This window comes from Coloeus monedula, assembly GCF_965178545.1.
Source record: "Coloeus monedula genome assembly, chromosome: 18".
NCBI lineage: Eukaryota > Metazoa > Chordata > Aves > Passeriformes > Corvidae > Coloeus > Coloeus monedula.
The window spans coordinates 10,799,523-10,814,472 of NC_138798.1; the positions used below are offsets into that span (position 1 = coordinate 10,799,523).

Below are 14,950 nucleotides of genomic sequence, written 5' to 3' on the forward strand. Positions count from 1 at the left end.
AGTGCTGTGGCAGTGCCCAGCCATTGCCTGGGATATTTCTGTGCCATGGGTTTGTGTGGATGTGCACTGGGCTCTGCCACTTGCAGTTGCTCCTGCTTCGCAGGCTCTGCAGAGAGGAGGGCTGGTCTGGCAGAGTAAGTTAGCAGTGGGCCTGTGCTCGTTGACACTTTTTTTTTCTTGTGCCCATCTCTCCTTGTGATGGGTTTGTGGTCTCCAGCTACCTGAGTCGGGAGTGGCACTGCCTCAGAGTGCCTTTGTCACAGCTTTGTCCCAGTGGGGAGGAGAACAGCTATTTCTCCAGCCTTCTTGTGAACTGGATGGGGGAATGGATCTAGATTTTAAAATGAACAAAACCAGATAATAAAACCTCTTGAACTGTTTTTCAACCACATTGGGTTTCCCTCCAGCACATCACAATTGTGTTGTACCATGAAGGGAGATGGTGCAGATGCAGGAACAAGTGGCAATGGGGAATGACAGTGTGAGGAGCTGCCCTCAGTGCCCATTTCCCTAACTGTGTGTCCTGGGAAGTTGCTGAGGAGTTGCTTCGGGTCTGTGTCAAGGCTTATGTCCCCTGTGGCTCCAGCCTGGATGCTTGGCATGTTTCTCAGGTGTTTGTTTACTTGGCTGAGGAAGGCTGAGCCAGAATGGTAAGCGTGTGAGATGAGCGGGAGCCAGGTTGTTTGTTGTCACCTGGAGTGGATGTGTTAGACAAGGCCAAGGGCATCAAATATGATCTCTGTCTGCTTATGATGGTACTGGAAATGGTAGCAAGGCTCCTTCCATCCATCTGGCCGTGAGGTGGAGCTGGGTGTCCTGTGTTGTCCTGGGGGGCTGAGGGTAGGACCCTCTCCCTTTCCTGGCTGGGGCTGTGGGCTCTCTATTGGCAAAGCCCGTGGCTGCCTATGCCAGGGCATGGGCAGTACTCTGCCCTCTCCAGTGACTGTTCAGGAGGAGGTAGCAATACAGATACTTCCCTGGGCGAGGCAAGGGAGTAATCCTGTGGAGTTGGGCGTGCAGGGCTTGCTGCTCAGGGAACGGCTGTCTCACATGGAGAAGGAGGAGGGCCAGGGCAGCTGCTGGCCAGAGACTGCTGCCACCTCCCCTGAGCACTTGCACGTCCAGTTTCATAATCGGATTAAGGCAGTGGTATTAGAGGAGGGATGGGTCAGTGGGACAGGTTTACACTGGGGCTTACACGGAGGGGATTGAAGTGTATTTTTTAACCCTGCTCGGGCTGACCTGTGGAGCGGATGCAGCTCGGCAAGGCAACACCCACGGGGAGATGGGGGGAAAAGTGGCACCAGGCGGCGATGTGCCGGGAAGGAGAGCAGCCCCAGGCCGGCTGGGGGATGGGATCCGGCCACCCCTCCCCCCGGGAAGGCAGCCCCGCTCAGGCCTTGCAGTAAATTTGCTCTAATTACAGCCTCTAGCAGTGGGAAACCTCACTTAGAGGAAAGGCTCCTCTGGGGTGGGGGTGGGGGTGCTTCCCAGCTTTCCCAGGCAGGCTGTGTTGTCTAAGACCTCTGCTTCCCCTGCCGTTGGGAGGCCCCTTATTCCTCTCCCCTCTCCAGCTTTGCTTCTCTGCCCCCCTTTGATTCTCCTCTCCTCTGAGGCCGGGATTTGGGAACAATGCCCTCCCTCCTCCTTGGCCCCCGGCTGGAGCCACAGGCAAACAATTGGGGTCGCTTGTTGCCAGGGGCTGGGCTGAGGGGGCTCAGCTCAGCAGCACCTGCCCCGGGCTGGTGGAGGGACTGGGACCATGCTGGTTGTGGCTTGGGGAAGTGCCTGGTGTAGTAGCTTATGTGCAGTGCATATGTGTGCACACCCTGTTTCCTTCTTGGGAACAGGATTTCTCATCTTGATCCCCTCAGGTTTGGGGAGGGCAAGGAAGCTCTGAACAATTGTGTTGGAGGATGCTCATTGCAGCAGTAATAATCTGACTGCAGCCATTCTCTTTGCAGGTGGATGATGCTATGCTGATGTTTGACAAGACAACGAACCGACACCGAGGTGAGAGCTGTCTTCTGGCCCTAGGAGAGGTTACTGCAGAGGGTTTGCCCCCTGCCTTGCCTAGGGAGGGGTCAGTATCCCAGCAGCAGGGGATGCGGGTCACAGCTGCTCTTTATCTTGCCTCCAGTCGCCCCATTCTTTTGCATCTGCATCCTTTACCAGTGGTCCTTGCAGCACAGAGAGCTTTTGTCCAGTGCATTTCCTGTGCTGTAAACTTGTTGAGTTGCAGCTATGTGAGACGAGACGGCCCCCTCCTCTGTGTGCTCACCTCTGTGGCTCCAGCCCGCAGTGTGTGTCTTACCTTGTCCCGAGTAATCTGAGCTCTGGGAAAGCTGACACGAGAGCCTGAAGAGTGCCTGCTTCTCACCCCTTCCTCAGCCTGGAGCCCACTTATGCGCCCAGGTCACCTTCTCTTACCTGAGCCTGCTGGTGGAGTCTGGTTACAGGATGGGAGCAAGGCTGTACTATTTGTGCTATCTGGACCCAGCCCATCTATGGGCATCCCTGCCTTCCTGGTGAGTCCTCAGACCAACTACCTGGTGGTGTGGCAGGGCTTGACACTTGCATCCAACTTGGAGATTTATTGGCAACAACTTGACCTGCAAGCTTAGCTTCAGCCTCTTCCCAGTCAGGGTCAGTAACAGCCCTGTGCTGGCTGCTATCCGGTTGTTTGTAGCACTTCCAAGCACCCCTGCTCCCAGAGCAGTGAGGGAACTCTCCCTTCTGCTCTTGCTACACTCTGTGCCCTTCAGATTTTTGCTTTTTTCTAAAGCCATTAAATCTACTCTGACTGCCAGGCCTTGGCAGTCCGAGGATGTTGTTCCAGCTTCATCTTGAAAGGGAAGAAGTGTTAACCCCTGTTCCTCCATGTGACCCATGGAGGAACCAGTGACTGGAAGGCACCCCCATGGGTGCCTTCCAATCACTGGTCCAATTAGAGCTGTTAGGTGTTTGGGAAGCAGCAGGGAGAGCTGCCAGCCACTGTGTCAACAGTGAGGGGCTCAGCCCAGGGCACAGCAGGCCTGGTGGGGGTCTGCTTTTGACATCAGGGTTTTGCTGTTGAATTCCTGAACTCCTCTGCTTGTGGGTGTTGAGGTGAAGGCTGTGAAACTACCTGGGCACAGACAGATGGCGAAGTTTATTGGGAGGTGTTTCTGGCAGTGTGGAGAAAAGGTGGGGTTTTGGGCAGTGGATTCCCGTCCGCTTTTAAATGTTATTTTACAGCGCCATGGTATTGGCCAGTTCTGGAAAGCGGAAAGCTCTGCTTCATCCCAGCTTGCTTGCACGGCAAGCTTTAAGATATCCTCCCACCTGCCTCAGTTCTCCAGAAACAGCTGCAGTCAGCTGAGAGGAGTTCAGTCTGCCCACCCGAGATGGGCTTTGCCAAAACTGTCAGCAAAGGGGTTGGTGAGAGAAAGGAGGTGTGAGCGTGGGCCAGGGGCCAGGAACATGCTGTCCTGTCTTACCGTAGATAAAAACCTTACTTTGGTGAAACTTTGCAAATCACTGTGCCTATATCTGCCTCACTGTATGCAGCTGCAATGCTGATCTGTGCCTGCTCACATGAGGCTTTATGGCCAGTGCCTGCGAGGGAACTGCAGGGTGTTCCTGCTGGTGGGGTGTGTTTAGTGAGAGTGGTGATGTCCTGGCAAGCAGCTGTTGGTTTCCCCACCGACTCTTTGTGTGAGCATCTGCCCAGATCTCCCCAGTGTTACCAGCCATGTGGTTTGCCTCATAAATAGCGAAGTTTAAAATAAAAAACCAAACCTATTTTTGAGACCAATTGGGTGGGTCAGAGTGGGTGGGAAGTACAGGATGAGTAGGCGAGGAGAATCTATAAGAGGACAGTCCTGTTCTTGTGCATAAAAGCAGAATTTGCTGGAGAGGGAAGATGAGTGACAGCTGTTTTCAAAAGGGCTGATTGTACTGTACTTTTCTCCTGCTAGTAAAAGACTGTGAGTAGAGGGTTCAAACTGTGAGAGCTCTGACCTGATCAGGGAGTTTTGCTTTTTCTTTAGGATTTGGGTTTGTCACATTTGAAAGTGAAGACATTGTGGAAAAAGTGTGTGAAATCCATTTCCATGAGATCAACAACAAAATGGTGAGTGTCTGGGGCAGAACCTGGGGGAGCAGGGACAGAGGCGTGGGAGAGAGCAGGGCAGTGGCACAGGGGCAGGGTGTGAGGCACTTGAGTCCTGATGCATTTTCTCTGCTTTGGGGAATCAGATCAAGTATTTTCCCAAAAATCACAGCAGTCAGTCTGGGGAAGAAAGTCACCATATTGAGGTGAACAAGCATAATACTGAGTTCTCAAGGAGGAGAGCTAATTAAACAAGGAATTGTGCTGCGCTTGGAGGTTTTGAAGTTACACAAAACCTCGTGGTGGCCTGGGAGGGGACAGGTTTTACTTTTATTCAGAAATGAGGAAAATAAGGCTTTGAGACCCTGGTGCAGGGTCAGGTAGAACATCAAGGGCAGCACTAGGAGGAGAAGAAAAATGTTTGAGCTCCCCATTGCCTGTGGTGGCTGCAGAGCAAGAAGGAAGGCTGGCATCATGCAGGCTGGGGACAGGGATGCCAGGGAAGGGCAGCGGAGCGGGCTGACGGAGGTGGCTGGAGCTGGGATGTGCTGTCATGCAGGCAGCCCTGCTTGGTCTGCTTGTGCTCTTTGGCCGTGTCCTGTGACAGCCTGTGATCCAGCCTGATCCTTACTTTCTTGTGGCAGGTGGAGTGTAAAAAAGCTCAGCCGAAGGAGGTGATGTCTCCAACGGGCAGTGCACGAGGGCGGTCCCGAGTCATGCCTTACGGGATGGATGCCTTCATGCTGGGGATCGGCATGCTGGGTAAGCCTCCGGACAGCTCTCCCGCGCTCCCCCGCTGCCGGCCGTGCCAGGCAGCAGCTTAGAGGTTTATTCTGGGAGCGGCGCGGTGGCCAAGGGCAGCGCTCCTCGTGCGGGGCCGGCGGCGCTGCGGGGGCGCCGGGACCTGTTCGCGATCGCAACTTGCCCTCTGCTGGCACCTGGAAAAACTGCAAACGTGCCACCGCTGCCCTGCGACAGCCCGGCCGGTCCTGCGATAGCCGGGCCGGCTGGGCACAGCCCCTGCGGGGCGGTTCTGCCTCGGCAGCTCCTCCACGGTCCCGCAGTGCCGTGGCGCACGGACAACAATCCCTTCATATGGAATAGGATATAACTGCAGAGCTGAGTGTGGAGTAATCTGCACCCAGGCATCTTCCTCCCATACTTCTACAGGCTTGCTGATGAATTAGTTGATTAAAAGAGCCCCTGAGCTTCCACTTGAAACAGTGGTCTGCGTAAATGTCCCCTCTGCCATTTAAAGACTGTTAAAATGCCTTTAAAGTTCTAGTTCAGTGTTATTTCACTCTGTTCCCTCCCTCTCAGGTACAGCAAATATCTGGTATTGCAGGGAAAGCGATACATTTATCATGGGACTGTCTTGTAAGGAGAAACTGGTGACAAGCAGGCTGGGTATCATGTCTACCAATGCTCCCAAGGCAGAAGCATTCAGATAAAATTAAGAAATGAAAAAAAGAGTCATTTGTAGCCTCATTTTCCAGGTCTAGAAAACCTCATGCCTAGATCTGAGAGTCAGCATGATCTTTCAGTGTGAGTGTTGGTCCTGGCTTCTCTCTCTTCCCACTTTCACTGGAGCTCAGACCCAAGAGTACTGTTTGCTCAGGATCATTGCTGGTGTTGCTGGGCAAGGTGTACTCAGCCTGGCTCTCAGTGCTAAGCCTGCTGAGTAGCAGTTAGTCACTGAACAAAACCTCCAAAAGGGCATTTTTCCACCAATGTTTTGACTTGACTTATTGAAGGAAAATAAATCTCCAGCCTGTGGTTTTGGGTTTTGCCTTTTCTAAGCCATGTGGATTTTAAAGCAGTAAGATTCAAACTGAGTCACTGGGAAATCCACAGACTCATGTCTTGGGAGATCTCAAATCAAATATTAATCTGTGAGTCAATGCCCCGCATTCTCACAGGCTTGTTCCTATAGGTGGTCAGCTTCCTGGAGAACAGCAGGAGTTGTGCTCCTGCCTGTGCCAGGAAGAAATATTCTTTGTACCTGCATTCACCAGCCCTTCTAGTGCAAAAGTGACTCAGAGCTGTTCAGCCATTCAAATGCCCCCTCCTCCTTGATCTCCGGTTTGTAAATCCAGCTGATGTATCAGAAAGCCTTAGTCTGCAGAGCTGTGAGTTTAAGAAGGAAATCTCCACGTCCTTACATGTTTGGAGCAAGGAAAAATTAAATGGGTCTGCTAAAACTCTTCTGCAGGCTTGCACACGTTTTGCACTCTGCCCAGCACTCTCCTGGGGCTTTTGCTGTTACCCCTCTTTCTGCTGTCTAATGCCAAAGGATGGTCATGCTGCTCGTGAGCAGCCAGGTACTGCAGGCACAGACCTTGCCAGCTTGCAGTAACAGGGTCCTTTTCTCTTCCCCAGGTTATCCAGGCTTCCAAGCTGCCACCTACGCGAGTCGAAGTTACACTGGCATTGCACCTGGTTACACTTACCAGTTTCCTGGTGAGTGGAACTCCCTGCTCTGTTTTTTGGTCTGCCTTCAGGTGATGGGAGCCTCTGGCATGATCTATAACCCAGGCTCTGCCCCTTTCACCCTTTCCTCTGTTTGGTCTTTCTTTAAATTGAAGATGGATGTGGAAGGGGGATGGGAGAAGCCTGAAATAGGTGGGAACAGCCTGTCCTTCATTAGGATTATCCTCACACTGCAGTGGCAAGAAAAGCCCAAGGCTGCTCCAACACCATTTCTGCTGGCCTCCTCTGTAGGGCTGCTGCTGTGACACAGAAGGGCCCTGCAGCTCTGCCTGTCTCACCGCCTTTGTGTGTGTCTCTCTCTCTTTACCAGAGTTGCCACCACTCTGGAAGTAGAACAGAATGTTAAACCCTATGTGCCAGGGAACTCCTGGGCATGCAAAAGGCAGGGGCCTGCAGCACTGCAGTTGTGTTGTGAACAGTGCCTGGACCACTCACCACCTTCACAAAGCATCTGCTTGGCCAGGGGGCTGCAGATCCCCTGAAAACTGGGTGGTTTCAAGTTCCCACCCCTGCCATGTGCTCAGAACATGGATTCTGAGATCAATGGCTGGAACCTGCTGTGCCACAGCTGCTCAGAGCTTTGTGGGACCTCTCCTCCCTCTCACTCTCTGCCAGGCGGGGAAATGAGGCAGAGCACATTTAAGGGACACACTGTGTTATTGCTGTTTTCTAGAGATGTGGCAACTCTGAGTATCCCTTCCTTACTCCATCCCTCAGTGTGATGGTTGATACATGAAGTTTTGATATTAGGGGCTGGGAATGAGAAGTTTCCCCTTCGCCTGAGGTGCGCCCAGGCTGACTGGCTGAAAGTTGCTGTTGCCTCCTGGCTGTCTGGAAGCTCTCCATGAATCCAGCTGTAGTGGCTTCAAGTCCCTCATTGTAAACCTGTGCCAGGCTAAGTGTGGCACGTACTGAGCACCTACTGGCCTTGCCGCTGACAGGTCACATTGGCCACATTGGCCGGGTCACAGAGCAGTGCTCCAGGGCAGACCTGAGGCTGCACATTGAAGCTTGAACTTGCCCTGCCCTGGCCACATTTATTCCAAGGATAAATGGAGCTTTTCAGCCTTCAGGGCAGAAGTCCAGCACCTTTCAGCACCAGTTATAAATCAGTTTAAAGAAGACACTGGCCTGGTCGCAGTCTGGTTGCAGACTGCTCCCCCAGCAGAGCCCGGCTGCTGTGTCTCTGCGGGGTCTCCCTTGGGGCATCTGATGAATTCCTAAGCTGTCTTGCATTTCGTTTTTAGAGTTCCGTGTAGAGCGGACCCCTCTCCCGAGTGCCCCCGTCCTCCCTGAGCTCACAGGTCAGTCCCACTCATTTCCTAAACTCTCAAGCTGGAAGGGCAGAAGGGGGCTTTGGGCTGTTTCAGTGATGTTGCTGCTCCACAGCCTCGTGCAGTTAGACTGGAAATGTGCCTTATTTCCTTCCTCTTTCATCTGGAAAGCTGGGGATGAAAAGATGGAGAGGCAGTCAGAGCTGTGTGCATTGCCTCTGAAAAGGGCCATGCAGGTCCTTTCCTGCTGCTTGCCTCATTTTTTGCTCCTTGCCCCAGGCTGTATGTAAACCAGATATGGAAACTGCAGAGAGCAGGGTGACTTCCACAGGTCTACAAATGGCTTTAACCTGAGCTGTTGCAAGAATGAAATTTGGAGTGCTGGGGGGAGGGAGAGGGTGTAGATGCACCCCTGGTTACTCTAATCCCATTTCCCTGGGCAGGAGGGGCTGCAGGGAATGCTTTCCCTTCTCTGGGTGGTGCAGCTCCCCAGCTACTCCCACACAGGCTTCCCAGGTAGGAGTGAGTGTGGTGGGACTTTGCAAAGTTCTGCAGTGCTTGTAGGGAGCTGTGGAACAAAATGGGAGCAGAGGATCATTGTCAGTGTCTTCAAAGTCCAAATGCCCTCTGGATCCTCAGCTCCCGGGGTGTGTGCAGTGTGTTCTCCCTACGTGATGTTCCTTCTGTCTCCTCTCCCCTCTATGGCCATGTTTTCCCCAGCTCTGTCCTGTCCATGATTTTTGTCATAGAAAAGCAGCTTTGTGTAGCACTGTGCTCCCTGTGTGCCATCTCATTTCTGTGGTCCTCCTTCCCAGTGCTTCCTTGCCCCCCCACCTGTTTCAGGGCTTGTGTTTCTCTGCAAAAGGGTATGGAAAACCTTCCTGGGAAGCTTTTCCGGAATTAGCAGTACAAACAGGCTTGAAAGGGAGTTTCTGTGGCACAAAATTATGTTAATCATCAGGGACTCTCTACTGAGGTTGGTGGCCACCTATGAACAAATTTCCCTGAGGGAGGTAGGGGAAGACTAAATCCTGTCTCCCTCTTAACAAAACCCTTCCCTGACACAATGTATACAGCTGCATAAGCACCTTTGAGCCTTCTGATTAGCAAGCAAAGCAGATGGGGTTCCAGTTGTTTATTTACATGTGTGTTTTTCTGCAAAACCCATCACATTTGTAGCGGAATGTTGGTGATTTGGCAGAAGTGTTTTTCCCTTCATGTCCACCCCCGGCTGTCCTAGCAGAGGTGACTCACCTGATGCCTGGCTGTCACTGGTAGCCTGGGTGCACCAGGGCTCTGCACAACAAGAAGTTATTAATGCTGCTGTCCTGGCTGGATGCCACGTTAGCTTACAGTCCTGAGTGTCTCTCTGAAATACCAGCTGGAGATCATGGCATTCTTCCCTCCTCGATATGCTTACCTCCTGTTAAACAAGCCCTGTGCAGCCGCTTGGCTGGGCCGCGGCTGCAATTCCCATGTATAGGCTGGAGTTGGCCCCACAGAGGGCAGGTCCCCTGCTCCCACGAAGGTGCAGCGAGCTGTGCGCTCGAGGGCCCTTGTGCCTTCAAGTGGCTGCAGCACACATGGGCTGCACTTTGTGGCTTGGCAAGGGGAACCAAATGGAGGGGATGGCACAGCCAGGGATGCACGCACAAGTGCTTTGTCACCACAACACAAGCCTGGTGTCTCAGTACGTAAGACTGCAAAAGCAAGAAGGGTTTTTCTTGGAAAAAGAACTGGAGCTTTTGAGAAGACCTCGCCTCCTTTCTCAGTAAAACCACATTCACTCGTGTGTTAGGGACTTGCAGCAGGGATGGGGTAGGAGAGTGGCTGCCAGAAGCCTTTCTTTCCCAGAACAGCATCTTTGGGGGTGATGTGAAGCAGCAACATGCTTGCATTGGCCCAGGGCCTGTAATGAGCAACTAATCCAGATAGAAGCCTCATATGATGTTTGCTTGTAACAGGCTGGTGCCTGCTACTAAATATTCCCTCCTAAGCTAGTCTGGGTTTCAGCCTTTACGTGATTGATTTGTTCTGACCTCTTTTTATGGTGCTCTAAACAGAATCACAGGGAATTTCACATTCAAGCATGAAATGCTGACCCAGTCATTTTAAGGGCAAAGAGAAACATACTGGCTAGATGCCTTCTGCCCCGAGGGCTGAATGCCTGTGGCAGTAGAGTTGGGAATTAGAACTGCTACATATAAATTAAGACTTAACTGTTTTAATTAAGCCATTTCTAGTTCCTGCTCCCTAGGTATATGTTTCCTGCTTTTCTACAATGAACAATGAGGTTTTGAGCAATTCAGGAGCAAAACTCAGTGTGAGAAGGATGGTAGATCTTGAGCAAAGAAATAGGGAGAAAGAGGCTATTAAAGAATAGAAAGAGGCTGTTATTCAAGAATATTACCAAGAGACAGAGGAGGGGCTGAGCCTCAGGATGTTAAGCTTCTGTCCCTGAGCTTTTCCTATTCTCCACAGTCACTGCAAAATCTGGATCCGTAGCTTCAGATTAACTGCATCTTGCAAGCTTAGTAGTGACAGCATACATCTGAAATTGCCCACTTCTCATTCAGCTAGCTTTTCCATACCGTGCCTTTGGCTGCTCTGGGGTGTGGGCTTGACAGAGCATGGCTCGTGCATTCTGCTGGACACTGGCAGTGCAAAAGAACACTGATAAATTCAGGGCTATGCATTTTCCTGTTGTCATCCTTGGATGTCCTTGGTGCACTAAGCCAGTATGTATGTGTGGGCCCAGTATTTTGTAGTGGGAAATGAAGGCTGCCTTCGAGGAGTTTCCCATGTAGCCCACAATGCTCCTTAGATGCCTATTCCTTCTTTTCCAGCAATCCCCCTCACTGCATATGGACCAATGGCAGCAGCAGCGGCTGCAGCGGCCGTGGTGCGAGGGACAGGTAACTCCACTTTCTCCCCAGCGGGGGAGTCTTGTCATGGAGGTTTGCCAAGGGGCTGTGGGAGGGGGGTGGGATGGGGTTGCATTTTTGGGATCTTCACTACGTAGTTCTGCTGCCTGCTGTAGGTTCCACCCCCAGTCGCACCGGTGGGTTTCTGGGCACCACCAGTCCCGGGCCGATGGCAGAGCTTTATGGAGCCGCCAACCAGGACTCAGGGGTTAGCAGTTACATCAGCGCTGCCAGTCCAGCCCCAAGCACCGGCTTTGGACACAGCCTAGGGGTGAGTGCTCCCTGTTCCCTCTGGGGGGGAGGGAGATGGGGAATGGGCTGTGTCTCCACATGGTGAGGGAGGTGAGCAGCAGCGGGCAGCCCCCTCAGCCTACAGCCTACAGCCTGATTTCTGGTTATGAAATACCACCCACTGCAGCATTGGCTGTGCCACTGCTGAGCCCCAGACCAAAGACAGACTGTGCACAGTGCAGTGGCTCACTTGGAGTCCACATCCTTGGTTTCTGCTGGCTCTGCCTGATCACCACTCAAGGTCCTGATCTCCAGACCTTTCCCAGATCTAGCTCAGGCTTTCCAAGAGCCTGTCTTGGCCCTGACACAGAATCCTGCAGGGTGATGTGCTCTTTAGACCTGGCACCTCCAACTGAAAATAGTTTCTCTGTCATCTGGGCCATGACTGAATTTGTCGTGTTAGTAATTCTTCTTCACTTTTCTTTTGTTTAAGAGTGGGGTTTTAACTCTTCACAGGGTCCCTTGATTGCAACAGCTTTTACCAATGGGTATCACTGAAGCTGGGGACCAAGGAGGCAGGAGGTAAGAGACCTTTGAACAGGAGCAGGTAAAGAGAGAGAGAGGAGTGAGGTTCTCAGCTGGCCCCTGTGCTCGGGCTCTCAGCTGAAGCTGTGGATGTTGCTGTGAGGCTCCATGGCCTGGCCCAGTCAGCGGGAGGAGTCCTGTGGCCAGCCTGGGGCTCTCTCCTGCACCAGAGGCTTGGCAGGTTGGGTTCCTACTGAATGCTCCCCAGGCTGGGAGTGGAGAGTGTCTTAGTGTCTGGCACAAAGAGGAAGAAAATGAAGCACTGACAAAAAGAGAAAACATCTGCAGGGTTGGCCAGAGTCACAACCCAGTGGTGATCCTGAGAGAAAAGCTTGGCTCTTCTGTGTGTCTGGGGAAGCCTCCACCATGCAGCTGGTTCTTCTCACTGCTGCTGAGACCAGTCTCTGGGAAGGGAGGTTTTTCATCTCCTGCCTGGGAGAAGGGCAAAAGGAAAGTCTGATCAGTTCTAGTTTTGGCCCTTGGATGGGCTGAGAGGGAGCTGGTAGATATTCTTTGTTTGCTTTACAAATATGACTGAAGTTAGCTGGCTTGAAATTTAAAATAAATTCAACAACCAGCTTTTCAAAAAGGAGGGCAAAAACTGGAGGGAACGGTGTCCATGGACAGGAGCCCATGGCAGCCTGGCAGAGCTGCACTGAGCTGAGTGCTGGGGAAATGGCTGAACCCTGCTATATCCCAGCCCTCCCAGGGGCCAGGCCACATGGTGTGTGGGACCTTGTTTCCCAGGCCTGCATGTTGCCATTAGAGATGGAAACGTCTTTCCCATGCCCTGTCCCAGCGATGTGCAGAGCAAGACTGTGTTGGGGCAAAGTTTGGGTATTGAGATCACTGTCAGATCACACAGGAAGAAAACCCCAGGAGGAAAGCTGTGGTTGTTCTAGATCCCGTCCCTTCCCTCTCCTGCTGTGTCTTGTAGATTCCCCAGTGACCTAACCGAGGACAGCGAGCGGCTGGAGGATCTGGTGAGCCTCGGGGGATGAGCCAAGGTTACCTTTCTCTTGAATCAAACTGCACACTGCCGGCTGGCTGCCAGGCTCCTGCCACCCTGCCCGATCTCTCCCTTTGACCAGACCACACTGGACTGAACCTGAGGAGATCATCTCGCTTTGTTACTAACCACCGACGGTTTACGCTTCCCCCTCCCTGCCCCCAGCCCACTGATTCTTCTTTTATTTATTTTATTAGCTGTTAGTTTTATTTTTTTATTTTATTTTTTTATCGTTTTTGGGGGCTGCCCCTTCTTTTTGTTGTTTGCTCTTTCCCGAGCTAGTAGACATATTTTATGAATTGGCTTTGTGATTGTGTTAGGTAGTTTTTATTGAGGAGTATTTTTATTTGGCTTTGAAACTGTTTTGAATATTTTCAACTGTTGTTGTTGTCGTCAGTGTTTTTAAAGCACGGTATGTAACAAGAATGCAGTTCTGAAGGGAAGAAAGAGACAGAGAGCAAAGGCTGAGAGGAACTGCTGTATTTCTATTTTTTTTAAAGAAACTGTTTTTAATTGTTTCTGTTTTGTAAATGTGAGGCTTTGAAAAGTGTGAAACTCCAAGGATCCGAAAATGTTGGACATCGCTATGGAACAAAACAAATGTATATTTTGCTAAGTGAAAAACACTATCCTTACAGCTGAAAGATTTTTTTTTTCCCTAGGTTTAGTTTTACGTGGGGTTTTCTTTTCCTCCTGTATAATATGTAAATATTGTGAGCTGAACCTGGCTGCTGCCTGCAGCCTGGCTCCAAGGAGCCGCTCCAGGTCCTGGACTTGGTGCCACAGCGTGAGCAATACTCTCCAGCAGAATCCTGACAGGACTTTGTTCTTTTTTTGTACACCTTTTACTGTAAGATGAGATGAAAGGGGGGCGGGGGGGGCGGGCGGGAGTGAAACGTACCAGCCATCGGCTGTTTTGCTGAGCGGGTTAAAGCTGCTTTGAATTGCTCGATGTACAGACTCCATCCCTGGGCTCTGTAGCGCCGGCTCTGGGCTGGCTTAGGCAAAGGGCTTTGCTGCCGTTGCTTGTCTTGGTTACTTCGAAAGGAATTCACTCTCCAAACAATATCGCTTGCGTCAAGATTTCCTGAGAAAGGGGATCCTCCTCCAGAGACGAGGGTATCGGAAGGGGTGTCAGCCAGGGGGAGATTTGGGTAGTCGTTCTCTGAAGGGCAAGGCTCTGGGATGGGGATTCATTAACAGGGGAGAAAAGCATTAGGGTGGTGATTTGGGGGCGGGTTAAGGGCTTCTCAGGGATTATATGAATTATAGAATTGCAGCTTCCCGTTTGCTTTACTCTGTGTTCTGAATACTGTGGGAATTTGTCAGTTGTCCTGTGCGGGTGATCCGGTCCCTTCTCCAGAACCTGCTGGGGCTTCCCCTGGTATGATCCAGGCCCCTGCTAACCAGCACTCTGCCAGGGGAGGCCTCCAGCAGGAGTACACAGGGCAGGTTTGGGTCTGGATTTCAGTGAACCAAAGACCTTGTTAAGGGGGGTGATTAAGCCTTTTATTAAGATGCAGCCAAACTCTTTTCCCAGGGAAATAACAGCTTCATCTTAAGTTTAAAAATCACTCCCTCTCTTCCCCCAAACTGAGCCCCTATAAAGGAGATGGGCATTTAGAAAAGGACTGGGAGGGCCACAGTGCCCACGGGGCCCTTCTCTTCCATCTCTCCCCCATCTGCTGGAATTTGTCCTGACCTGAGCGATGCGTTTGGAGAGTTCTGTTTAGTTAAGAAGGTACTTAACAGATCAGTACTGAAAACACAAAGCAATAATTTTTGTTACTGAGACAAGAGTCTGTATGTCTGTTTTTTTAAATATTTCCTAATTAAAGAAGAGCTGCATTTTATTGGGTTTATTTTTATTCTATATACTTCAAATTTGGGTCTGCAGACAGCGCTTTCCTTCCTCTTGGTGTATGCGCTGAGCTGCTTCTGTGCCCCCTCCAGACATCCCGGGCCAGCTGTGCTGCTGCTGGGCTGTGAGTCACTCTCTAGCCACTGCCTGGAGGCTGGGGCTCTGGTTTCAGGGTGGGCATTTTTTTAAAAGAAATAAAGCTGTGTTTTTAAGCCAGTAAGTTATTACACTCCAATGTTTGTTCTCTCCACACCTGTAACCCTTTTTCCAGATTTCAGTTTTAAATTCCTAATAAATTATTTGAAAACTGTCCTTCTCTGTCATTATTTGGGGGTGTGAGGTTTTCCAGTGGGGGAGATTTCAGGTGAACTTAGACTTGGCAGGAGTTGCATCCTGCCTCAAGGATAAAAGCCCCAGGCAGGTCTCTTACTCACTGTTACGCTTCCCCACTTGGGCAGTGGCCCAGTTTATAATGTGAGGCAG

At 51.4% G+C, this 14,950-nt stretch overlaps 1 protein-coding gene across 1 annotated transcript in view; it reads left to right on the forward strand.

The window, feature by feature from the left end:
• Positions 1-12,800, forward strand: part of MSI1 (musashi RNA binding protein 1) — a 28,343-nt gene extending 15,543 nt beyond the window's left edge. The window contains exons 7-15 of the mRNA XM_082293635.1: positions 1,965-2,013; positions 4,032-4,114; positions 4,738-4,855; positions 6,473-6,553; positions 7,831-7,887; positions 10,704-10,772; positions 10,898-11,052; positions 11,529-11,594; positions 12,535-12,800. Coding sequence (XP_082149761.1) covers positions 1,965-2,013; positions 4,032-4,114; positions 4,738-4,855; positions 6,473-6,553; positions 7,831-7,887; positions 10,704-10,772; positions 10,898-11,052; positions 11,529-11,570 — 654 coding nt within the window. The 3' untranslated portion in view covers positions 11,571-11,594; positions 12,535-12,800. The remainder of the gene's footprint in view (positions 1-1,964; positions 2,014-4,031; positions 4,115-4,737; positions 4,856-6,472; positions 6,554-7,830; positions 7,888-10,703; positions 10,773-10,897; positions 11,053-11,528; positions 11,595-12,534) is intronic.
• The last annotated feature ends 2,150 nt before the right edge of the window (positions 12,801-14,950 follow it).